General features: G+C 41.8%; 1 protein-coding gene across 4 annotated transcripts in view; it reads left to right on the top strand.

Annotated features, from left to right (window-relative positions):
- The window catches only part of GAREM1 (GRB2 associated regulator of MAPK1 subtype 1), a 101188-nt gene that overhangs the window by 2352 nt on the left and 71809 nt on the right, over positions 1-27027 (top strand). For 2 of the 4 annotated variants that reach the window (XM_057397695.1, XM_057397693.1), the window contains exon 1: positions 22147-22286. Coding sequence is in view for 1 of the 4 variants with exons in the window: in XM_057397691.1 (XP_057253674.1) it covers positions 22146-22286 (141 nt within the window). In the remaining 3 variants the exon portion in view is untranslated. Of the gene's footprint in view, positions 1-22145; positions 22287-27027 lie in introns of those variants that run through there. The other 2 variants (XM_057397691.1, XM_057397694.1) reach the window with 2 other exon arrangements.

Below are 27027 nucleotides of genomic sequence, written 5' to 3'. Positions count from 1 at the left end.
ACAAATGCAGAGTCCAATCCAAATGTGTGTCATTCAGTGCTGAGGAATTTTAAGGCTACCTCTGTTAACAAAGTAGCGTCTTGTGTGTCAGGTACTCATGGATGTGCCAGGGTTCAGTTGCATTGAAATGTCTTTGGCTCCTCCTCAGGTGCTGAATTCCTCTCCAGATCAGTGGAAGCTGCATGTGTTCTGTGCTGTTGGAAATCAAACCACCTGTAGATGTCTGTCTTCAGTCACCCTCTGGTTTTATGGCTGGCTTCTGTCTGTAGTTGCGAGTGTTTCTAGGCTGGTTGTTTCAGGCATTGTGAGCGTTGATGAAAGCCAGAATTCATTTCTTCTGGAAGAGCAGAGTGTAGAAGAGGATTAAAAATCTGGAGATGCGTCTTCTTCACAGTAACAGTCTTACTGTGTGTTTTCTACATTTCTTAATGGCATTTAGCACTCAGTAGGTAATGTTCTTAGATGATGCCCACACGAGATCTCCAGTTTTTTACTGTTGCTTCACCTTCAGGCCTTTTGGTTTGAAGGGAGGTAATGGGTATGATGAATGCAGTTTTATCCTTCGAGTTTGGATGTGGAGCTTCTGGAAAATGCCCTAAAGTAGTTCAGTTTGATGTTTTTGACAGTATGAAGTTATGAAATATTTATGCACACTAAATTTGGTCCTCTGATAAGAACGGAGAGTTTTCGTGATGGTATAGGAGGAAGTAATCTATTGTTACATCAAGATACAGTTGGAAGTAGTTAGGCATCAGTGCCTACCTTACCATCAGAAATAATAAACATGTCATCTTCTGTTTTTTCAGATGAAGTTTTAAGGCAGTTTAGTTGTGTTCCAGGTTATGCTTTTGGATGCTGTTAAGTAATAAGTCAAGTTTTGTTTTAATCTGTTCATGTGTTTAATATTTTGCTGGTGAATATTGTTATATTAACTGAAGAAATAGTGGGGGGCGGGGGGGAAGCTGTCACTTGAGAGGAAGCAAATGTTTTTTCTATGTCTTTTTTTTCCCAACATACATAACATCTTAAATACTTCTAGAGGATAACTCAAATACAAAACTGCTCAAGGAGTGCTAAACACCATATCAAAGAAACTGAATGGGCTTTATTTCATGCTGTGGAGTTCACCGAGTGGGTTGTTTCAGATGAAAAGAAGCAAGGAGGAAGCTTTTGTGTTTCTCCTGTCCTCGCCCCCTGCCATCCTGATGTTCATTGTCACAGCTGAATCCCACCCTAGTGACACGGAGAGGCTGTGGGTGGGTGAAGTGGGGAAAAGATTTCTCTCTGGGAACCCGCAGCAGAACGAGCTCTTATCAGAGTGTTGTCGTTGCACCAGGGCAAAAGGTGAGCGTTGGTGGTCTGTGGGAAAACTCAGATGCAGGGGAGGGTTCAGACCATTGGTAGAAAAGGCTAATAGCGAAGCAGTGACTGTATCTTGTTGTTAGTGCTGAGACTGTGCTGTGTGTGGTTATCTCAGGACTTTACATTTCTGGTACTTACATTTCTAAGGATAATTTTGGAGGATAGAAGAGAAATGCTGCCAGGCTTAAGATCAGGAAAATACTGTTTTGCATAGAGCTTCAGGCTGAGCTTTTTCTTGTAAGCTCACTGCTTCCTTCTGTTGTCTGTTGTGCTTTTTCTTAGCTGAACTCTGTTTGCCTCAGCTGCTGTTGCTGTGCTTCTGCAAGAGCAGTCTTTGCAGGTAGGTAGTTCTCACACACAGATTGGGTATGAACTGAAAGAGTTCACAGAAGTTCTTAGCTCTCAATCCCAGACTATAGTTTCTGGGATTAAGAGGGCATGTGGTCCTCTGATTTTCCTCTTTTTCCACAATGTATTTATACATGCTCTAAACCAAAAGAAGATGTTATGGTAACGGATGCTCTTGGGATCAAACATATTAGCACTTGTCCTCAACTTGTAGAGCAGTGATTCCCTGCTATTCATGGTGGGGAAACAGTGCTGAACTTTTCAGGGAGACCATGGATCGTGGTGAGCCACTGAGACTCCAGAGGAAATTCTTCTCTATGCATTGTAAATGTGTGGTTGTTGTAAGATGAAATGATGGAATTAGTGGCTATAAAGAAAGGAAAACCCAATAAAATAGGTAACAAAGTTAAAGGGTGATTTCTTCTTTCTTACCCCTGAGTGAGCTCTTGTGAATACCAGCAGTGGGTGGATGGTGAGTTCATGCTGCTCCTGGGGGATGAAGAGATATTTTTACTTATCTTAGTTCAGGTTCTATTTTTTTTTTTTTTTCCTCTCCCATTTCAAAGCCTTTCATAGTGACATACATCTACCCCAGTCACATTCAGAGGACTGTTGTTCCCTGCAGCACATTACTGTAGGGCTTATTCCGGTTCCAAATATCTGTAAACTGAGCACCCTTGCAGCTTATCAGAGAACATCATATTCAATAGAACAGCATGTCCATATACATAGTGAAGATTTCTTATTGCGTCACTCCACAAATGTGGGTTATCTATGCAGCTGAACAATACTTTGAAATGACAAAGAGACTTATTCTTTTAAGGTCTGAATGCTGCTGCCCGTACTTTAATTGTCTTGAATGACCTCCTTCTTTTGAGAAGCTAGTGCAGGGTGTCTCAGTAGTCTGCTATTGAATAAATTTTTTAAAAGGAATCATGTGGGGGTAGGGCAAAGCTTTTGAGTGGACCAAGAAAGAGGTTTCAGATATGCTCAGACCCTGAGCAATGGTCATGATCTGATTTCCTGCTTTAGTGTGTCCCTCTGTTGTAAACTGTGGTGTAGTAGATGAGAGTTCTTGCAGATTGGGCAGATGGACAAGTGCTTCTCATTCAAAGGCAAAAATCCTCGAGATTATATCCACATGGCTTGATTTCTGTCTTAAGTGCTGAGCAGCTTTGAAACTCCAACTGTTTATACTTGTGTGTTCTGCCATTAGAGTGTGATCTCAGAAGCATCTCCTCTTTGCTTCCTCTTCTTTCCTCCTTTACCTTGTGGTCTGTTATTTCTATCAAGACAATTGAATGAAAAAGCAATTGACAGGTTGCCATTAACCACTGCTCCTGGCTTTTTGTTTTCGTTGGGTTTGGTTCTGTTTTTCTTTTCCCCTGCTGGCAGAGTTTTGTTCCAGGAAATTCTACTGAAAAAGCTTTTAATTCATTTAAAATCTGCAGCTATCAAATGGTGTCTGTGAAGATTATAGTGCCCTCCTGGAGACGGAGGCTAGTAACTTGGCAACACCTATTCTCAACACCTATTCTTATACTCCTGGGAGTTTCTGCCTCCAGCAAGGCAGAAAGAGTTCAGCAGCATACCTGGTTTACACTCAAAGTTCCATGCTTCTTTTCAGCTGCTTTCATGTTTGGCAATGATTTAACGTACGACAGTGTGTACTGCGTGTTCTTTAACCCCTATGTCATTTGCGCTGCATTGGACCCCTAGTAGTGTGGTACGGCTGCCGAGATGCAAAATAGTTTCCTTGCTCTTGTTTCTTGTGTACTTAATAAATGTTCATATTCTTTTCTTCATATTCCTTTCTGCCATTCTTTTCTGCGTAGTGCCAGTGCTTACTACGTGGCACAGTGCCCATTGTGTGTGACCCATTCTTTCTCACCTGAAGAGTGTGGCTCTTTGTTTCACTGTCTGAAGTTAGGTGAAGTCCTTGTGTACATACCTGGACAAACTTCCTGGGTAATTCTATAGCTTGAGTATTGGAAGGTGAAAATCCATTAGTATTTTCTTAACTGGAATTCAAGTGCTTTAACTTTAAATCCATGGATAAGTTCCTAGATGAAGCTTAGTGCCTTGGCTTTTTTTTTTTCCTTTTTTTTTTTTTCTTCATTTAAAATTATTCATTACATGCAGCTTTCAGATAAGACACAAGATGTACATAAAATGAAAGGAATTAAGGTGTCTTGAGCAGTTAGTAAAACCCTTAATTTTAAACCAGATGTGGTGTGATGAATCATACAGTGCTGTTGCAAGATACAGTAGTAAGGAATGGTACAAGTCTAGCACAGGAAAGAAGGGGTTTGTTGTTCTATGCTTTGTCTGTAAGTGCAGTTCTGGAACTAGGTGTTCCTGGCTTTGGTGATTATGTGAATTGGCACTCCCTGTAATAGCCCAGCAAAGGCAACTTCAGGGAGTATGCCAAGATGAAGTGCTGGAGGGTGTTGGACAACGTTGTCTGGTGCTCCAGGATTAGATGGAAGTTGTGGGAAGAGCTGCAGCGTGTTCCAGTCATTCCAGTAGTGGTTTGTCAGCAGCAAAGGGTATGAGTGTTGCTGTATTTCCTTTTGGCATTAGGAGTAACAAGTTGGTTGGATTACAGCAGCTTAAGTCTCTCCCCTATAGGAAAATATTCATCATCTTAATGTGGATTGCATGCGACTCAAAACCAACCTTCATAAAACCCAGTCAGCCAATATTTCAAGTCTGAAATTTTTGCTTTTAATGGTGCTTCCCTTTGGAGAGACTTTCATGTAGCATTTGTGGTCTGTGATTTTTTTCATACCATTTACAGTATGAAAAGCTTGTGGAACTAACTGTACTGTACCTCTACCTGTAAGCCAGAGCTGCTCATCTGAAGGCCTAGTACAAAAATGTAGAATTGAGATGTATAAGCATATTGAAGAGTGTGTCTTTCCTGACAGTCAGGGCCGTGTCTGCTTTGCAGGCTCTGTGGCGATGTGCGCGTCGGCATAAAACTGCTAATAGCACAGCTTTGCCAGGGCACCTGCATGCTTGGCTGAGGCTTTGCATCAGAAAGAATAGCTGCTCTGTCTCAAGATCTCCTGTACTGCTGCTGCATGGTGTATCGCCCCATCAGGCTTGTTGCTGCAGGGTATAAATGTCTTCCTAAGGGTTTGGAGTCCATCCTCTTCATCCTGAAGTTTGTTTTGCCTTTCAGTTTGTGTAGAGGAGTGATCAGAAACTTGGCTTTCAGAAAGAGGTCAGTGCATTGTGTTTTGGGGAGGTTGTGGGGGGAAGGAGGTAACTGCATTTAGTAGTTAAACACCAATGGCAGTGGCTGACTGTATGTGGGAGAAATGAGCACAGAGATGTTATACAGGTTGCAGATGGGGAGCAAGATGGACACGGGGTGTCTGGATCAAGCCATGATGCACACATGAAGTGTCTGCTGCCAGAGCTGTGGGTTCAGAGGGCTGCAGCATATGTGTGACCCCGCAAGAGCTGATCCACTTTCAGCAGAGGAGTGGATGGCGAATTTACCAGGGGAAGCAGCAAAACTTACTGTGGCGGGGAAGGTCGCTTGGAGCTTCCTGAAGGTACAAACCTCCAGGAAATGCAAAATTGTTTGGAAAGCACTCTTTTTGTTTGTCGTCTTTCTTTCCTGGGTTATAACTAACTAGTGCAGGTTGTAATCGGGGAGAACTCGGACTTCTGTATGTTTCCTTGGCCTATGACAATGTCACTGAGCTCCTAAAGAGAACCAAGGATAAACATTTGCATATGGCATTGGAGGCTGGAAGATGCCCGAGAGCTCAGCCTGATGAAGATAATACTGGAATTGCCTCATGTTAGGGCATGCCTTAGTGACTCAAATGTAAACATTATGTAAAACCCAACCTGCTGCAATTGTATTTGTGAAACGAACAGGGGAAACTGTTCTGCCAAAGTGGAGGTGATGGTGGGGAAGTTAGGGAGTTTCTCTTTACAGTCAGAGCTGGGGGAGTGGGAAGAAAAGCTGAGTGAGTAAGGGACTAAAAATCCCCTTTCACAGGCCAGTGTGCATCACATGCTGCTCTGTCTGTGAGCCTTTGTGGCAATGCATGTACCTGGTGTGGGTGAAGGCGTAGCTCAGTGTGCAGCAGGTTTTCAGAGAAGGAGATGGGAAAGCATCATCCAAGTGCAGTGCAGGAGTGTGCATCCTCTGAAGGCGAAGTGTTGGACGCAAGTTCCCTTCTGGAAGCAGGGTATGGGATAGTTGGAGAGAATCTAGAGTTTAACCATCCCCAAGTGCTCATACTCACTCTGACCTCAAGGGAGAGACACTGTGCCCAAGACTGACCTGAGGATACTAGCAGAGGAAAGTTCGTTCCTATGTGTACCCTAAACAGTCACTTAAAACTTAGGCCTGCTGGCCTTATCCAAGCATCCACCCTTTGTTGTGCTGCTGTGGCTGCTGAGTGCTGAAGCAGGCTGGATTGCTGGACTGAAACATAGCATGCTCTAGTTTGTAAGAGTCATACAGCCTAAATACCTAGTTACTAAATTACTTCCAGGAACTGTTTCAAAGGAATTCACAAATGCTTAGATACCTCCTCTCATGTGTTTGTTTTTCTGTTTGCAGCTTCATGTTGTTGTTGGTCCAACTGGCAATTTTATTTACTCACCCCACTAAAAGCAGGCACTGACTGTTCTTGTGGCTTCCTGGCTCCTCACTGTTTTGGAGTTGAAAGAGGGACTATCAGGATGGGGAGATGAAGGAAACCTTTAAGAGGGGGGAGAAAAAAGCACGTGTGCACAGATCTTTTCTTCATGTCCAGCTTTCCTTTTGTCTTTCAGTGGGTCCCTTTGGGGGAGGGTTGGATTTGAGGAGCCCTTGGCTCCATTCTGTGTCATTCAGTTCATCTCTCAGGGTTCTCCTGCACTTGTGGGCTTCCAACAGGTGTTGCAAGTATCTGCAGTCATTTCCAAGGTCACTCTAAGGTAAAACACCCAGTACTAGCTACTAGCAGTAGCAGAACGGAGCAGTGCAAGGAGCTTCTGCTTTTGTTATCCTATCTTGCCTTCAGATAGGATAGTCCTTCCTTTCGCCTCTTTCAGCATTACTGGCACGTTGCTGTTGTGTTCTCGTCCTGTCCTCCAGCACCTTACGGCTCCTGTGTAAACTCTGCGTCTCCCTCCCTCCATGCCCTTATCTTTTCCCTCAGCTTAGGGGAAGTCAGGTTTCTTGGACCAGACAGCAGCATAATGTTTGGCTGGGATTGTAGCAGGAGTAATAGCTATGCATGTGCTACCAGAAGTGAGAAAAAAAGCAGGGAAAGTTATTTCAGATGCTTCTAGAGACTTGGAAGTTTCTGGTCACTGAGAGAAGAAATTGGAATGACAGCTCGTTGCTGTTGGAAGGAGACAGGTGTTCTGGGCTTCACTGCAGAGGGATGGTTTATATCAACACAGATGACATGGGATCTCCCTCTGTGGAGTCTTACGCTTTGCTGTTGACATGCTGTTTTGTTTAACTTCAGTAAAGGGAGTTCTGCTGGCAGGACTTGGATGTGAATTGGTAGGCTTTGCATGTAATGCTTCCATTTGTCAGCCAGCAGTGACTGCTTGCTTGACAGTGAGTGGAGAGGCTGTATAAGAATAATAGTAATCCTCATCCATTTATTATATGATGTGACTAGCCAGAAGGAGAATCTTACATGTATTCCTTGCTGGAATACATGCTTCTTGCTTCTTTCCTTGCTTCATACATCCTTGCTTCTTTCTTAACAGTTTTGTTCAGGCTTCTATTTATTAAGAGGTCAAAATACCCTTTTCTATCTTTGAAGGGAGCCATAACCACACACACTGATCTTGTCTAATATCTTATCCAAGTTGCATTTATATAATTTCATTGTAATCAGATTTTTTTCTGTCTTGGTATCTGAATGGGAAGCTACATTAAACTCATAGCAGAAAAATGTAGAAAGCATCAGTATGTTTGTGACTTGGAGAGATGATAAGGTTCCATAATGAAAATATGAAATGTGACTAGTTACACATGCATGTTACTGCAGTCACTGAGCCCAGGATGTGGCAGCTGTAGACAAACAGCAAAGCTGCAACACACTGCAGCTGAATGTAGGGCAAGCTGGAGTAAAAGATCATTTCTGCTGCATGTTTTATTGGTTACATTGTCAGATATCATTTGAGTTCCTGTCAATGTCTAACAAAGTATCTTGAGACCATATGGCCTGTGGGCAAACATAAATGTGACCTCAAGGGGAAAGAGAGGCATGATGGGCTTTTCTTCACTGTGTTGTGGATACTGCTCCCTGAAAGTAGCTTTCTTCTGCAGAGGAGGGGTTTGATCTTTCTGTGTGTTCTTACAATGATAAAAAATATTACAAAAGGGGTGTTGTTCATTTATCCCTTGTGTTTTATTGAAAATAAAGCCATTCTTTTTGTACCTTGCAGTTTAAGTGTAGGTTTCTGTGAAACAATGGAAATGCATTGCATTCAGGATTAGAACTGTTCTTGATCGGAAATTAATGAGGTGCACCTTTGATTGCATTCCTTTTGTTAGTATTTCCATATTGCTCATATACTTTTACTGTACCAGGATGTAACCAAACCAAACAGGTGCCTAATTACAGTCAAACATCCAGTGTTTTGTGCACATGTGCAGTCAGCCGGTGTTTGAAGGGGTATTATCCTTTTATTAGTGATACTTGAATTTTTCCAGGTTGTACAGAAGAGGAAGGATGGACATAGCTAAAATGCAAAGGCAATGGCAGCCCCAACAAGGGGGTGCCATGCGTGCACAGTCAGTTAATGTCTGTGTGGTCTCTGAGGGCATGGGGAGACGGGCCAGGCTGCTGGGCAAGAAGCCAGGTAGCAACCCAACTTCAGAGCAGAGCTGAACTTCTGCTCGCTTTCAGCTGGTTTTATCCCATCCTTCACCCAGGCTGCACATAAATCAGAGGCAAGTTAAAGTGTAATGATGAGTTCTCCCAAAGCCAAGGAAAACTATGCTTGAGCAGCTCCTGTATTCGGGCTACTTCATTTTTAACTGGGAGCTAGTCCAAGATGCCCCAAGTTCAAACAGGGATCACCGCTGTGCAGCACAAAGCGGCATAGTGTCTCTTTAGGACTTGGGTATATAATGAAAGGATTGAGCATGTTTACTTGAATACTATTTTAAAATATCATCCAATTATAAATAACTGTCAGTGAGAGCTCCCTAGCTCTTAGGCTCTTCCCTGGAAAAGTCTGAATGAATAGGCTGCTTTTCTGTCTGCCAGGGCAATCTAGAATCTAATTCTAGGCCTTAAATCTGTGAGGTTGGTAGGGTTAAAATTTTATTCATTGGCATCCTGAATCTGGGAGCTTCAGCCAGACCTCCCTGACCAGAGTTCCAGTCATTAGACGTGGAAGAGATGACTTCTACAGCAGCTAAGGTGTGCAGCCGCTTCTGATTGTATTAATTAAAACAGCCATTCTGTATCTGTGCTTGGAAATAAATAGGAAGCCAGTAAAAGCATGTAGAGCAATGATAAATTATGATCTCACACCTCTTAAGTATTAGGTTTCCCTAACTAGGCACCTGATGCTAAGCAGGCACTTGGAAGTATATTCTCCAGCAGACCTCACTATAGGTGTGTCTGAGTAGGAACTTTCTAGAATGAGGAATTCTTGCCTCTAATGAAAGAAAACCTTGGCTCTCTTAATGAAGTATTTAAAGGAGCTGATTTGGATGGCAGCAGGCTGCTCAGAAGTCTCATTAATGCTGTGTTTTTCATTTGGTTTGTGCTGTGCTGTCATTCTCTTTATCCATACCTATCAGACTGCTTATGAAAGCTACTTGCTATTTGGATTCCTCATTTCTAAACCTGGTGCCTAAATTGCAAAGTGCATTTAAATACTTCACAACTTTTCTTTTTATTTCCTCCTGTCTTTGGCCATCAGAATTCAAAATGGAAAGTAAACTACACATGAGACCAACATAAAGAATTCCTTTCTCTCCCTCTCTATGGTAACACTAAACTAGGCTGGAACCTCTCTTACATGCAATTAAAAGTTATTTAGCTTTCTCCTTCTCAATGTTTCTAAACTGTGATAATTTTAAGCGTAGTTAAACTTAGTGTTCTCTGCTCTTATTCTTAAAGCTTCAGATTTGTGATCATAGGTGACTCCAAAACCCCAAAACTTTCTTCCATAAGAATCCCAGTTTTCAATTAACTGAGTGATTCGGTGATTTATTTTTTTTCCTTCAAATATAATATACCATGGTAAATAGCTGGCACTCTTCAACATGTTGCAGGGTATTGGAGTAGTTTAAAGAATGACTGAGACTTTCTAGGATGATTTGTAAGTAACCATGGTGACTGTTCTGTTGGGTCAGTCTTACAGCTAAATCTACTGTGAGGATACAGCAAATCTGCAGTTACATCTGATGATGATCAGCATTAATAAGAAGAGTAATTGTAGTAACAGCAGAAAGTTCCTGTATTTTGGAATGCAAATGTTAAGATGTTGTACTGAGTGTGGCTTTTCTTCCCCGTGTGGAGGTGGAGAGCAGTCTGTGTAGAAAGATGTGTTTTGGCTTGTTTGGCTTGAGTTCATAAAAAGTAAGGTTTCTCATTCTGGGATGTTTGTTCTGAAGGCTTGAAACAAACAAACAAAGCTCAATGAAGTCTGTGTTGTTACTCCTCTTTTTTTTTAACTTTCACTGGTTTTCTTGTGAACACAAAGAAAGCAAGACGCCAAGATTCAAACCGAGATTGTTACAGTCAGCATATATAGAGCATATATCATCGGTGTCAGTGGCACCAGAATTTCACTTGGTGTTTATTTAAAGTGTTTGTGATCCTATTCCCTGCAGTAGGTCAAACAGTTTTTTTCTGAAGACTCAGAGATGCTGTCTGTATGTATTTGCAGCTAGAGAAAAGTTTGTCTTGGAGGAAACTGGATTTTTCAGTGGATTAGTCTGCCCCATAGCCTTGTAACAAGATTATGGTTTATACTGATTTGTTGCAACAGTACTGGTAGATCCAGTCATTCCAATAGCAAAATGCTAATCCTAAAGAAATAAATCTGTCTTCTTCCTGGCAGGCATAAAAAGAATAGGGGAATGGGAGTCTCTGCTCTCTCTGATTGGTATTAGTGGGTGATAGCTTGAGTTCAGCATCGGTTGGATTGAAGCAATTTGATTGTATCAGGCTTTTGCAGAGGGATTGTAAATTGCAGAAGTAAAGCCTTATCTCTTTTTTTCTTGATTATGAAATATTTAATGGTCACCCAGAGCAAGGTTTGATCACAGTACTGTGAGGCTGAAGGATTACATCAATGCACAAAGTACCACAAACAGTGATGTTAGGCAGTCTGAGGGTGATGCTGCCCTTGCACCTTCCTTGTGAAGCAGGTAGAGTCAGTGAAGCAAACTGGATGCCCTGTTGTTCAGACAGGACTGAAAATTGTTGCAGCATGGCCAACTGTATCTAACAACAGTTGTGTTTCATCTTGGGAGAAAGGTGTACAGTGGGAGAGGCTTAATTTTAGACACACTGTTTCTTGGGTAGATGCATCTTGCCCAGCTCTTCTAAAACAGAAGATTCAGTGTCTCCCTGCACCATCCAAGGCTGAGACGAGTGTGATTGCTGCTAACATACCGTGGTGCATATGGGCAGTTTCAGACAGCTGAGAGTCTCAGTCTGGGCTGGACAGCGTTGGCCGATTTTCCTGAGTGTTTCCTACTTGGTCTCTGCAGCAAAGTACCCAAAGAGGTGGTCAGAACTCTTGGTGAGTTTGTGAGGCACAGCCTGAGCTGTCTTTGATGCCTCTGCTCTCCTGTGTTTCAAATAAAAATATATTTAAAAAATAAAAAAGGCACTTTTTTTTTAACACCTTTTGTAATGTAAAAATCAATTCTGAAGACCAGCTAGTTGAATCTTAATTTGAAAGACAGCACGTAGTGCTTTCAACTAGTTTTGCCTGATCTTCCCTGCTTCAGTTGTGACGTTTCCCCTTTTCTTGTTTTTGGCAAAGGAAGGAAGAATGTAAGTCATCTTAAAATCAAAATGAGTATGAATCTGTATGCTGCTAGGGGAAGCCTTTCATCCACTGAAAGATGTGGAGTCTATGCAGCTGATAGAAGGTCAAGTCAGTATTACTTTGGATTTCCTGGAGAGTGGTATTTGATTGCAGTTTCAGTCATGACAGAAACACTGGTTGATCCAGATAATAGGAACCAACACGAATGTGCTGCAGGAATGGAACAATTAAACAGAAGCACATACGTAAATCTACTCAGGAGATTGTTTGAGAAGGGAGAAGGGAAAATGAAAGGTGAGGTTGATTATCAACAGTCCTGCAATTTTTATTCCAGATCTTTGTGTTGTAAGCTCCAGAAGTTGTGTAGCTGGGGGACAGAGCACTCTGCTTTCATCTTTTCCACTGTGTTCAGGCACACAGTCAGATGAGACCACTGCCAGGCTTCCTAATGAATCTACCCACTTTAAATTAAAAATTTAGTGCACAACATTTTATAGCCCTGAGATGTTTAAATTTTAACGTGGGTTGAGTTTGTTCTGGTTGATTTATTTATTTTTTTTTTCCCCTTCCATTTTGCTCCTAGAAATTACAATATTTACCCTTTAAACTTACTTAGTAGTCTGTATTACACTTTGCGTGATACACCCCAATGGATGTTGTTTTACTTTTGTTTAAACAAGGAAGTTTATCTTATCAGCTAGATCTATTATTTTTATCAACAATTTTTTATGCATATATGGAATGATAGAGTGAGACTGATAACATGGAGGGGCTTTCAAAGCAGGCTTTTCCTCCATGGTAGCAGTGTTTTCTACAATTCCACGCTCTTTTTACTTCTCTCCTATTAGGCATTTTACACAATAGTAACTCTTCCAAGCGTATGTTCAGTTATAGTGATTAAAACAAACAAAGAAACAACAAAACACCATAAAAGTTTCAATTCTTGCAGATTCAGTGTTCATAAATGTTGCTACAAGTGCGGTTCTTCATGTAACAAAAATATTTATGGGGTTTTCTTTCTTTTGTTGTGGAATTTTACAAGGATGTGATTTTATTTTTTTTTTTTTCGTATGCAAATTCCCATCAATACTGCAAACTGGAAAATATAAATGTTGTTCTCCTCCTAATGAACTTTTTCCCCTCTGACCTGCATCATAGAGCAGTGCAAGTTTAATTTTTGAAGAAGAAATAGCACTGGGGAACTGAACGGCTCATTGAGATTTGACTCAGTAACCAAGTACAGTGCCAAAGCTTAAGCAAGTGAACCACCTTGTTTCAATATTTATTAGTCTTTGACATTCATTGAGGTATGTCTCTATAGATAAATACCCAACAGACACTCTGGAGTATGTTGCAGCGTGCAGAAAACAAAAGGTTTTGCTTCTTCCCTTTACTTTCTCTCAGAGGTCAGATAGAAATTGTCATGAGGAGAGGTTGCATGACCCACTAAATAATAATAAAATATAATAAATTGCCCTAATTTGATTATTCAGATTTAACAAGAACTTTATGTTTCTTCCCCCAAAATCTAAATTCCAAACCCTTTCTCTTTATAAAAGGAGAAAGCTTTAAGTGTTAGTGAAATGATCAGTAGGAGCTAAGGCACCTGTTCTGCCAGTGAGACGCTGCTGCAATAATATGACAAACTGCTGGAAGTGAAGGATGTCATGTTGATAGCAGTGTGGTATATGGGAAGTCTGAATGAAGCTGTCCTGTGCACTGTTGCATTTTCAGTCTGCCTGAAATAGCAAAACCTCTCAGTAACTTTAGATGAAGTCTGTGCTTCCAAGGGGAAAAGGGTAGTTGCTCACTTGTTTTGTAACTCCCCTTGATGACTGCTGCGGTCAGATGGTCATGTATGATAGCACTGCAGGTATTTGATTAACAAATAGAATATAGTAAGTTTGTCTTCTACTGAGTTGTCACATAGTGATTTCATTTCTTTTCCATTGCACGTATTAAAACCAGAGAGGGCTATTTAGCAACACAGTCTTGTCCCCTAAGTAAAAGAATTAATTCTGCTCTTTGAATTCAGACTCAAATAAAAAGAAAAGCTAAGCCTCAAAGATACTGGGAAATTGATTACTTGAAATTCTCTTGCAGTAGCCTATTGTCTATGCAAACAATTTGGCTTCTTTTTGTGTATGTTTTTCAAAGAACTTGTACTCTTACTAACATGAAAGTGACATACTCAGTGCAGTGCTTCTTGAGCGCTAATTATGCTTCCATGTGTCCCTGTGTCAAATGAGACCAAATTGAAGTTAACAGTGAAAAATCTTTGTGACGCAGTCCAACATATATCTTCATCTTTTTTGGCTTACTTGTTTTGTATAGAGCAAGGAGTTGATGTCTGCTGGTTTTTTTTTGTGGATGGTTACGCCTTGTTTTTTGTTGTCTTGTATTTCAAGAGATCAGAAGCCCAAAGAAAGAACTGGCTGAACAAGAACCAAAATTTGAGGAGCTGCTTGAAGATTGTATAAAGTATGAGCCCACCAGTGAAAGTAAACAGAGATTCCCAGATAAGAATGGCTCTGAGTTATGCTTGATTTTTGTGTTTTGTTTTTTTTTTAAAGGCAAAAGGATGCAGTGGTACACAGCCCGATTTCAACACCTGGCGAAACCACAAAGCCTACCTTGGAAAAGTTTGCAGGTACCCATAGTGCTCACAGACCCCCCAGTGCCAAGGAGGCTGAAGTCTGTGTGTGCAGTGCCTGCAGTTAGTAGGTGCTTGCTGTGCAAAACTGGGTGGTTTTGACCTGTGCGTGGTCTCCTCAGATGGGCTTTTTTGTCAGTGCTAGGCCCTGCTACCCTACTTTTAGTTTTTGTGCTGAGGGAAGGCCTTCGCTTCAGCTTTTACCAGCTGTGAATCTTCCAGTAAGAGGAAATCAAACTTACCTTAAGGTGTTACCTCTGTGGGAGCTATGTGACTCGCAGATGTTCGCAGAAACACAAGTTTGCCTTTCCAAAAACAAGACAGCTTTTATTAGTTGGCTGATGTACAGTGTTGTAGGTTCCTTCTTTTGGAGTGGAAAAGCAGTGCTGGTATTTATATTTCTGCTAACAGCATGACCTCCCTCTGACCTGAAACACCTCTTTGCACAGAGCTATTAAGTCCATAATACTGTTTTTTTAATTGTTTTTCATTTTTTATTTTTTTTTAACAATAAAATATAACTTCATTTCATACTGACTGGGGCTGTGCTTTGTTTTTCATGATGTAGTAGGATAATGTTAAGGTGTGTCTTAATGCATGGCTTGGTCCTCAAACAGGGAAAGTTGAGTGGAGCTGCATGCCCAGTGAAGCAGATACTGTGTAAGTAAGGCTCCTCAGTGTGATGATAGCATGATGAATAAGTAAGAACCTCACTTTTTTTTTTTTTTTCCTGGCTTCTAATCACTCTGCTTTCTCTTAGCTTCCAGCTGTTGTAAAATAAACGTTGGTTGCTAGTCTTCCCTTGTAATGCTAGCCACATGCGAACAGTTCTTCCTAGTTATTTCATAGCAGACGTGCCCACCTGACCAGGCAGCCACTTCTTTTTCCTCAATTAACCCTTCATTCCTAGAAAATGTTAGTGCAAGCCCAACTGGGGGTAAAGTTGATGTTATTAATTTGTGTAGGTTTGTATGTACCTGGCTGAACACCCACTGAAATGACTTTCATTGTTGCTGAGATTTTCTAATGTAATGATACGTTATGGGATTGTGGAACAATAGGTGGAATAATTAAACTGACCACCTACTTAACTGACCAAGGCAGGCTGGGTGATGCTCTTAATTGTACAGCATCTGCTACCTTGCATCCAGATGGTGTTCACGCTTGATGAAAACACATGGCCTGGAGCCTTGATGCATTTTCGCTGGGGTTTCTCAGGCATCTTCTTCACCAGCTATTTGACATCTTAAGTTTCTCATGAGCTCCTAGCTCTTTTCTATAAGCCTTTTTGTTCCAGGAAGAGTGAATTCTGCATGCTTGAACTGATATGCAAAGGACAGCATTAAGCTCACTTTACAGTCTTCTGTAATGAATGAGATGAGAGGAATGTCTACATAACCATCCTCCTGGCAGGAGGAGATGGTATCTAGTTCAGCTGGCTTATGTATGGTATCTGTTGCGTTGCTGGAACCTTGCATGTGACTTCTTCTCTTTCTCTGAATTGCTCGTTACCTGCTATTTTAATATTTCCAGACGCAAAGCTTATGCTTTAAGGCAGTGATGCAAACTCTTAGGATGACAAAGTGTATGGCATTATAAAGTGTTTATATTCCTGTAGATCACTGCTTATTTTTAGCAGTGTAGTTTCTGAGAGTGAGTGAGTCATGTTGGTCCGCACATTTTGCAGTGGCTTGAATGTTAGTTTCTCAGTTAGTTTCTTAAAAGTTGAGGGGTTGGGTTTGGTGGTGGGGGGGTGTTGTTGTTATTTTGTGGTTTGGTTTGTTTTTTCTCATGTGATTTTTCTCATGTGATTTTTCTGTAGTGGTAGGTGTTGAAAACTCATCCCTGCCATTGGCAAACCAGAATATGTAGAACCTGTGTGAATTTTCTTTCATGAACTGTAATGGGACACTGGGAAAAGGCTCTTTACTGAGAGGGTGGTCAGTAAAGGAAAAGGCTTCCCAGGGAAGTGGCCACAGCACCAAACCTGTCAGAGTTCAAGAAGCACCTGGAAAATGCTCTTAGTCATACGGTTTAGTTTTAGGTAGTCCTGTGAGGAGCAGGGAGTTGAACTTAGTGATCGTTATGGATTCATAGAATCATAGAATAGTTAGGGTTGGAAAGGACCTTAAGATCATCAAGTTCTAACCCCCCTGCCATGGTCAGGGACACCTCACACTAAACCATGTCATCCAAGATTCTGTCCGACCTGGCCTTGAGCACTGCCAGGGATGGAGCATTCACAGCTTCCCTGGGCAACCCATTCCAGTGCCTCACCACCCTCACAGGAAAGAACTTCTTCCTTATATCCAATCTAAACTTCCCCTGTTTAAGTTTTAACCCGTTACCCCTTGTCCTATCGCTACAGTCCCTAATGAAGAGTGCCTCTCAAGCATCCTTATATGCCCCCTTCAGATACTGGAAGGCTGCTATGAGGTCTCCATGCAGCCTTCTCTTCTCCAGGCTGAACAGCCCCAACTTTCTCAGCCTGTTCAGTTCCATGTCCTTTTTATGTTGAGGACACCAGAACTGCACACAGTACTCCAGGTGAGGTCTCACAAGAGCAGAGTAGAGGGGCAGGATCACCTCCTTCGACCTGCTGGTCACACTCCTTTTGATGCAGCCCAGGATACGGTTGGCTTTCTGGGCTGCGAGCGCACACTGAAGCCGGCTCATGTTCATTTTCTCATCTTCCAACACCCCCAAGTCCTTCTCCGCAGGGCTGCTCTGAATCTCTTCTCTGCCCAACCTGTAGCTGTGCCTGGGATTTCTCCGACCCAGGTGTAGGACCTTGCACTTGCCATGGTTAAACTTCATGAGGTTGGCATCAGCCCCCCTCACAAGTGTGTCAAGGTCCCTCTGGATGGCATTCCTTCCCTCCAGGGTATCAACCGAACCACACAGCTTGGTGTCATCGGCAAACTTGCTGAGGGCGCGCTCAATCCCACTGTCCATGTCAGTGATGAAGATATTGAACAAGACCGGTCCCAACACCGATCCCTGAGGGACACCACTCGTTACTGGTCTCCAGCTGGACATTGAGCCATTGACCACAACTCTTTATGTGCTGCCATCCAGCCAATTCTTTATCCACCGAGTGGTCCATCCATCAAATTGATGTCTCTCCAATTTAGAGACAAGGATGTCGTGTTGGGACAGTGTTGTACACTTTGCACAAGTCCAGATAGATGACATCAGCTGCTCTGCCCCTGTCCATTGGTTCCGTAGCCCCATCATAGAAGGCCACCAATTTGGTCAGCTGGTTTCCTCCTAACTTGAGATATTCTATGATCTAGAAGGAAGCGAAGAAGAGGTGGGAGTACTCTTCAATTCTGCTTCTCAGGCTTTTGGAAATTGTGAAATACTAAACTAAATAAAATGTTTGTCTTACGAAAAGAAGTGATGGCAACAACCTGCAGGGACGTCAGTGCTTGCCTCACAAGAAATGAGCTTTGTTCTGTGCTGTAGCACTGCCATGTTTAAACTCTCTCACTGTGCGTAGCCAACCTTTGTTTTCTCACCTGGTTTTTAAAAATTGCAAGTGAAAATGGAAATTCATCTCTGGACTTGCAGATCGAGGTATCTTGTTCCCAGTCTTCTGCAGTTGTTAACTGTTAATTTGAGATTAGAGTGTTTACAATGGCAGAGCCAAGGTTTCCCGAATGTGGAAGATCCAGTTTCGGAACTGGATAGAATTATTAAAGAAGTATTGGCATTTAATGTAGGTGGTGTTTAATAAGCACGGGACTCTTGATTAAGCAACTACCTCTTTTTTTCTTAACTGTATCAACATGTGAACAATTTTCCCTTCATGGTCAGTGTTCCCTCTACAGTAGCCCTTCAACAAGGGTGGTGCATGCAATATTTGGGAGTTTTTAGAAGTTGCATGGAATTGAATCACTCAAAAGCTGGCAATACATCTTATTTGTAATGAACACATGAATAGCTGTTTCAGTGCTGCTTTAGTGATGGACGGTGAAGTAGCCCAAAAACTGGTCATGGTCAGAGTGCTTATAGGAGAACAGACTGTGTAGCAGCATACTGGATAACTTTCTAGTTCAGTGGCACGAGGCTTTTATTGTCAAGGAGGGGCGGGTGTTGGTGCTCTGTTTAGGGTTTAGTCGCTGTTAGCAAATCATAGATTTCTTAGTCTTGGTCATTATTACAAATAAACTTGACTCATACTTTGGAAAGAGGTAGGCAACTTGGGGAAGGGTGGGGAATTGCTTGCGATGGTTCATTGTGTCTGACTTTTATTTGGGGGCTGAAAAACCAACACAAGTATTTGCCTGTAGATTCTCTGAAGTGGTTTAATTATATTGCAGGCATGTGGGGTGGGGATGAGAGTGTGAGAAGATAGAGCTAATCCATATTTGATCATAAGAGACAAAACTGTTACTAAGGTGAGTGGCCTGTGTTCTCTGTTTTCTCATGGCGTCTGATTTCTGTGTAAGCAGCCGTGTAGGAGTATGTTGAAAAGGTGAGAACTGAGTTGCATAGCTAGTGGATGTGAGGACTGCCGAGTTCTCTCCCACATAGTTAAAGTGTGATTAATGAAGGGCTTGCACAACTTGTGTTACTGAAGCAGGGGAAGAAGTCAGGTTGGATATGTGTGGCTGTTTTGCAAGGTGCTGAGAAAAGTGTAAAAGGCTAAGTCTGGACTGTGCTTTGGCTGGGAGTTGAGTTTTGTAGCTAGGGTCTGAGGTGTCTCCTGCCTGAAAGATCCTCCTCCTCTGCAGGAGGAAATTGCTTTAGGGGCAGTGAGCAAGACTACAGTAAAATGGAAGAAAGAAGAGAGTATGTATTGCAATGTTCTGTTGTCTGCAGGCTCATTTGACTCTTCCTTGTATTGCCTCCCATAGTATGAAGGCCATCATTAGCCAAGTATTTTTGTGAATCCATTAATCCCTTTGGTGACAAGGAGCCAATTCCTATAAAGCAACCTGAGGAATCATCCACAGTTAGGAAAGATCAGAGCTTAGTAAGGACAAACCTGCCTGTTGTGAGGGAGCCCCTGAGAGACCGTGATCTCCTTATTGCATCCAGTCCATCTTCTCTCCTCATCTCGATCTCCCACGGCAAAGCATGAAATGCGTTTCCGATGTAATCAGTTGGACCAAATAATTGGTGTAACAAGAACTGTGGTTTCCAAGGTTCTGTTTAAAAAATACAGCTACTTCCAGCTGCAAACTTAATTACGTAGTTACTCTTGGCCCTGCCTTAGTAATCTCTTTTTACATTCACCTGTCCCACCCAGTTTTAGTGGAGTAACCACTTTAACAGATCGTGGCATGTGAAAGCTGGAAGCTCCTTTTCATAATTGGGTGTCTTTATTTTCCTGAGAATATCTTTCTCAGACTCTTCGAGGGTGACCCATACTGTAATTATTTCCTTTCAGTCCTGGATGCAGAATCCAGCCTCCCTTTAAGCACCATTGTGAAACTAAACCTACAAATTGTAAAGCAGAGAAAAAGCATTCCAGAAATGCTTTGTATTTTCTTCAAAATTTATTTGCCACTGCCAGTGAGACTAGTAAAATGCTAGTTCTTCCCTTAGGTGTCATTGGTTTTATTTTGTTGTGGGATGGAATAGTTATTTGTTACTGTGGATTATAGAAAGCATGAACCTAACCCTCTGAACTGAAACATGAGTTGCAGATAACATCATGTATTACTGTTATTAGTAGGTTTTCCCCCAGAATTGTAAACCTCTGTTTCAGCAAGCTGAAGGTAATTTTTATACCTGTTAGGAGTTGCCCTGTGAACAGAAAACAGGAGATGCTCAAGATCAGATGATATGCTAAAATTTAGAGGGTGCATGACTCCTCTAGCAAACATATCTGAATTTCCTTCAAGATATGGATGGGACCGAAGAGTCCTCTGGCACTGCATGGCAGTTTGACATTCTTTGCTAGGCTTTCCAAAGCCCCTTCTTGCAGCACACTGTGGGTGGAGGGGGGCTGCTTCCGAGGGGGCAGGAGCTGGTGTTAAGCAGCCTGTCTGCCTGGCTGGGCTGCCAGGGGATGTGGTCCATGGAGCTCTTGGAATCCAGTTCTTGAAATATCCTGCTTACCTGGGAGCTACTTTCTGTGCTGTGGTAAAGGAGGGTACCTGGGAATGTACCTTTGTAGGAACAAGAATAACTAGTCTTAAGGGGTTCTGTATACCTTTTAGATTACTTCTTTGTTGTTCCCCCTCTATAATCCCACAACAGCAGTTTATCCACTGTTATACATTTAAGCTCCAAATGTCTAAAACAGGGACTTTTTTTTTTTTTTAAGGTTTAACAGGTTATAGGACAGCAGCCCCAGGGAAGTCCATCTCTAGGACTCTGCAGGTTGGTCTGTCCCCATGTTTAGCCAAATCCAAGCTTCTGGCAGAAACAAGCAGAATTCTGGCCAGGGAGTGTTGAAGCAGGTGGTTGTAATGGTTTCTTCTGATTTAAAATATAATAATTCTCACACACACCAGTTGCTGTGTTTTGAATTGTGTAGGAGGGCACTTTCTGATAGAATGGGAGCATGAAATCAGGCAGGAATGGGGTGTGTAGTAGCCATTGCCTACGGTGGAAAAGATTGCTAGTGTGAGCAAAAAAATAGCTCAATGGGAAGTATGTCTCCTCTGCAGTGATTGAACAGGGGAAATGTCTGCTGCCCCGGGCTGAGGAAAGTCTCATTCTTCCACTGGCTTTTAAGAATATCAGGGGACTGTGAACAGAAAGTGCAGTTTGTTGTAGTAGCTGAAGGGTATGGGTTTTGTCCAAACTTGATTCCAGGGCTAAACTACTTGCTTTATGTTTGACTGTAACTGCAGAGGGCTGATGGGAGAGGAGAGGGGGGAAAATGAAATTTAAAGCTTCAATATTCTTGTTTAGTGCCTGCTAAGTGTTCCTGAAAGTTTTCACGTGGCTGCTTTAAAGACACCTTGAGAAAGGCTGTATTCTGTGTGTTTAATGCAGAAGCATTCTGAGCAGGACTGCAGGTATGCAAGAGCTGTCTACCATGATACACCCTGCTCTATGAAATTTTGTTCATATATCATGTTTGAGGTGTGCAGTTGGGACTTTGAGTAGTCCATGTAATGTGTTCCTTGCAATTGCTGGAAAGCCAAGAAAATACGAGCAGGATATTATCCAGTGGGGGCTTCTGGTTGAAATTCTCTCGGGTAGAAGACTTAGATGTGTATTAGTTTTTGGTTTTTTTTTCTTTCCCTCATTAAGTGGCAGAATTCAGTTTACAGACATAGGAACAGCTCATTAAGCAGTGACTTGCAAAGGAACAGAGTAGCAAAGCTGAAATCTCTCTATCTGCAAGTGTGATACCCAGTTGCTTCATAGTGGTGAACTTTTGGCTTCAGGTGGCTGTAGGGTAGCATAATGCCGATCTTTCAACAAATAAAAATATAACTTTTCCCCCTTTATTTAAAAATCAAAAGAGCACTCGTATATTTGTATTGAGATAGGCAGACATAAATAGAGATATGAAAATTCTGTTTATGCAGAAGGCTGAAGAAGGAGCCTCAGAACCACTGCTGAGTAACTTCAGTTACATCTCTCTGGTATTGTATTCATGCACTGAGTTGTTTCGCGTTATGTTTGTTTTCTGTGAAGTGCTTACATTGCAAAAATGAATACTGCGTAGGATTGAAATTTACTTAATTGGATTTATAAATATCAAAACATCTGAAAAATAGAGTAATAAGAATAAAATGCTTGTTGTGAAGTATTCCTAATTCTTCATGCACTAAGTGTGAATTATTTAAAAAAACCTATATCTGTTTTTCAGGAGAAACTGTAGAAGGCCTTCGAGAGAGCGATTATCTTCTGATTCATTCATGTCGGCAGTGGACAACAATTACAGCTCACAGTCTGGAGGAGGGTCACTACGTCATAGGGCCAAAGATAGAAATCCCTGTACATTATGCAGGTAAAGCTATTGTTGACCTGAAATACAAAGAGAATGAATTGGTTACCCCTTACACTGATCACTTTATTTGGCAGAGTGAAGTTAAGCCTCTAATGCCAGTGTCTGTGACTTTTAACTTTTTAATAATGTTACAGAGCAAAAGAGGTGCTGATTTACTCCCAGGGCTACTAAATAGTATTTCATTGGGCAGCACGTTGACAGAACAGGTAGCTATGTAGAAGAACTGGTTTTGAATTGACAGTGCTTCTCATCTGTGGATGTGGTGACAAAAGTGTGAAGGTTTTTGACAATGCCTTGAAATGTCTGGTCAAAGATGGCATGGCTTTTATACTTCATTTTATACTTCATTGCATGCTAAAGCTGGAGGGGATTCTTTAATATTTCCATGTTAAAAGCCAAGGACCCTTTGTAATAATACTACAGGTTTACACTAATGTAGTTCCTTGTCACTGTCTGCCTTTTGGATGATGCAGTACTGTTGTTGTTTCAAGTAGATATCATGTAACTAATCCATATTTATTTGATGATTTGAAATTATTTTTACTTTCCCAGGAAATTATTTGTAATACTGTTTCCTACTGCTCAATGTCCTTATTCACAAGCTGAATAGAACAATACTTTGAGTGGGAAGTGTTTGTCCTGCTGTAGTAGATACAAGAATTTAAAAAGCTGGAAAGTGCAAACTGAAAGAGCCATGGCTATGAAGTAGAGATGTGGGCTTAGTGCTTTACTTGGGCTTCTGTGTAGCTGACTGTTAATTGAGTAATTTATTAGGATCTCTCATAGTCTCTTTCAAAATGCTGGTGCAATGAGGGTGTGCTGAATTGTACAGGAGGTGACAAATGTTTTATTTCAGTCATACCAGAGCTGCAACTGCAGTGATGCGCTCTATTTCAGTGATGCAGCTTATATCAGTTGCCTTCTTACATACTGTTTCAGTCTGGAGTTTGCTTTTGGAAGGTCAGCTTTTTTAAGATGTGTTTAAAAACCTTGGTCTGATGGCATATAGTGTCATTATATACATGGCTTTAAAACTGTCTGAATTTAACTTTCTTAGTGTAAGCAGTTTCTAGTGCTTGCGCTTAGTAGCACTGAATCTTTTATAACTCCTGGCTACATAAGCTTCAGTCCTGAGGTCAGGCAAACACTTCACTTCCTTCAAACTGAATGCTGTGTCTTAAAATCCCCACTATGATTCCTGGAAGAAGGAGAATAGAAAATAAAATGGTTTTTGGTGTGAAAGAAGCTTGGATCTTAAGGGGTTTACTAAAGCTTTGTCCTTCATTTCTAAAGGAAAGATCTGCTGAGTAGGAGTTCCTCACTCTTCGTACTTCCATTCATTCATAGCTTAAATTCACATGGATACCAGCAAAATCAAAATCTGTTCCTTAAGATGCTGCAAAAGCATCAATGTGCTTTTCTTCCTGGCTTGTGTTAGTGCAGGAAAACATGTGTGTTTAGTTGGCTGTCAAACAACCTCCAGAAAGTTCCCTGTCATAAACCCCCCTTGTTAATGAGATGAAAATATATGAAAGTTCAGAAACTGCCATGTAGTGAGGGCACTTAATGAATATGTGATGGGCTCTGATGCTGCCAGAGGAACTTCACACAAATGGTCAGTGCTAACTTGTAGTACCCAGAGCACGTCTGATGGGTTTGCCTACAAGAAAGCATAAATGAGTCTTAAGCGTGTGGAGCAAAGCACTGCAATCTGGTGCTAACATCTAAATGCATTTAGGGGCATCTTCCATACCCTAAAGATTAACTTGCGCTGCTGTGGAGTACCATACATAGATCTATAAGCTAACACTGAATGCTCTTTCAGTGCTACATTGTGCAGTGCCTTGTGTTTACAGCTTTTGGGATGCAGAGCCCTGCCCTAAAGAGGCAAGGCTTAAGGTAGCTGCCTAAGACGGCTTGCTGTGCTGTGAACTGACCTAACACAGTTAGCTCTGGAGCTAGGTGGGATATCTGCTCTGCAGATATCTGGGACATGGGAGTGCTCCAGAATCATTCATTACCTCTCTGAGGAGCATGTCCTGCTAGTGAAAGGTCCTGCTGTCAGGTAGTGATTGCTGTGTGAGCTGGCTGTCACAGCCCTCCACTGGCATAGGAGAGCTTTCCATCTTTGTAGAAAGCGCAACTAGAACAGTTGACAGAATGTTTATATGGCGCTTAGCCATTAGTTCTTCTGTTTTAGAGGAGGGATTTTATGTCCCCATAGGCAAGTGTTTGTAAATGGTATAAATTTGAGATTATAGGCCTGACTTTTGCATGCTTCCACTTTAAACTTCTGCCAAGTAAGACGTACTGCCTAACAGAATGACCCTTTGAGATGGAACATCGGAGTTCATTAAAATGACTTTTTAGGATTATTTCAGCTTTAATTGAATAACCTTTTCTTTTTAACCCCTAGCAGAATTTTAACTTAGCAAATTGCAGCATGATTTTGCTTACAGCAGTTGAGCAGGAAGGGAAGTTGTAACTGATGTTATTCTCCTGAGATTATGGTCTTAAAAGTACCACAAAGACATACTTTATACTCATATATAAATATGAGTATGAAGTAAATCTTATCTTGCTACTTGCTAAATCAGATTTTGATACACTTATTAAACCTAAATACAATAAAGCCTTGTTAAAGAAGGAAAATGATGTACTTTACATTTAAGTGAACTCTCATGAACAGAACCTGAGTTCTACAGTCCTGCTGATAGTCCTTTCCCTATTGGGAAGCTGCTGCCCTGATGCTTTTATTGGGAATGGTAGATATGGTTAATTTTTGCTGTTGCTGTCAAAGACCAACCGTATATGACAGCTGTTAATCTAACCATTCCCTCTTGAATACTGTCTCCAGTTGTCTTCTCTTTAGAGTAAAAGTTAATGTAGCATAGAGTTCAATTTTCATGTAATTAAAACCAAATGGCTAATGTGTTTCTGGCTCCTGAAACAAAAGAGGTCTTCACGTGCATATAGAATGGAAAGATTAAAATTGCTGTCCTGATAGTGCCCTGTCTTAGCATAAGAGGGTGGACTTCGCAAGAGCACAAGGTAAACCATCACAGCAGCTGGATGTTTGATGTCCTTTGCTTTCCTCAGGTACACAACTCACACTTGATACTCACAGGAAGGTCTTATAAGCTTTCTGTCTGAACTAGTTTTATGTTGTTCCTGGTACTATGCTATCCTTAATACTAAATCTCTACTCTGAAAGCAAGTGTGTATCATCCATACCCTCCAGCTGTTGTCCAATGTTATTGCTAGTTTTGGCTTAGGCAGGACTGTAATCTTTACCTTGATAAATGTCTCCCCTGGTAGCTTCTGGAAAATACTGTTTTGTGATATGAATTTGGAAGATACAGGACATGCTGGTGTCTTGCAGAGTTAGGCCTTACTGTGCTGCTGCTTGTCAAGAGGAACGCCTCTCATTCCCAGTGTCGCAGGGGTGCTGATGACCATGTCTCAAACGCATCCTGTGATAACTGAAAGGCATTGAAGACGTTGTGTCCCTTGGGTGTTGTCCGACCCTTCTTGTGTTACCTTCCAGCTCTATATAGCTCAAAATGATCAAAAGCATTTTTGAGGATTCATCAGCTCAAGCCTCCAAAGACTCCTGCTCTTACCCTATATGGCACAGGCTCAGTCTATTGTAAATGGCCGTGCCTATATGGCCACAATTCCTTATGTGTGCAGACTACTGATGTGACAGCTGATGGAGCCGAATTTGTTTCCTGAAAACTTGCAGTAAAGGAACAGTGGCGCAGAGGGCTGTGGAGTGACCCCCACGTGTGCTTATGCATGTGCATACCCTCACCTACATGGTGTAGGTTTTGATGCTGTGTTGCTATTGGTGAGGGTATGCTGTGAAAAGTACCTGTGAATGGGTTGGCAGCATCTAGGTTATTTTGCCCCAGATGCTCACTCTCACATTTAATCGAACCATAACAGGACCTTTACTCTTGTTTTTTAGGGCCTTATCTCTGTTGTTGCAACTGATGGTTCGTTTGCTCTCCTGTCTGAGGGTTTTTTCCCCTATCTGAGAACAAAGCTGTTCCTTTGAGATGATGTTCTAAATAAATATAATAATTTAACACCCAAACTCCTGCCTTTTTTCTTTAAGCTTCCACTTACCTTTGCCCAGGGTTTGAAGAGGATACCTCATGTTACTGCTGTCATCTCTGTCCTCATAGGAGGCAACTAATAAGGAAAATACTTTTATGAAGACATTAGAAAGTAACACCCCATTTCAGGGTGTGCCACGCAGTAACACATTCGGGGTGTTAGAAGTACTCTTCCTGTGAAATCACAACTCCCCACCATATAGGGACGGTGTTAGCAATTGCTAATTCAGAGTAATTGCTGGTGCCCTGTCCTCTTGCTTACCCAGGTGTGCCGATAGCTTGTCATTTCAAACACATTTAAAACCTTGCTTTGTGAGTCTTCCCAGGTGGGGTGCCGGATGGGAATGAGTCAGAAGTCCCTCCTCCAGTGTTAGAACTGGTGTACAGCAAACCTGTTTCTGCTGGTTTGATTTGTTAATCATGGAGCACTTGCCTGATGGGCCTGTTCCTCATTGCATCCTGCTAACACAGAGGAAGATGGTCTCTGCAGGTCTTCTCAAGAGTGAACTTGCCTTTGCATCAGTGGAGCAGGAGATCTTCCTGAGATTTTGCAATGTGCAGCTGCAGAAGTTTCTCATGTCCAAAGGCATGCCTGCCTCTAAGACACAGTTTTGTGGTTC

The sequence above is a fragment of the Pezoporus wallicus genome, unplaced genomic scaffold (assembly GCF_028554395.1).
Source record: "Pezoporus wallicus isolate ANWC-B61680 ecotype Strahan unplaced genomic scaffold, APGP_CSIRO_Pwel_v1 contig_227, whole genome shotgun sequence".
NCBI classification, from domain to species: Eukaryota; Metazoa; Chordata; class Aves; order Psittaciformes; family Psittacidae; genus Pezoporus; species Pezoporus wallicus.
The sequence above is the reverse complement of the archived record's forward strand: the minus strand, read 5'-3'. Positions and strand labels throughout refer to the sequence as shown.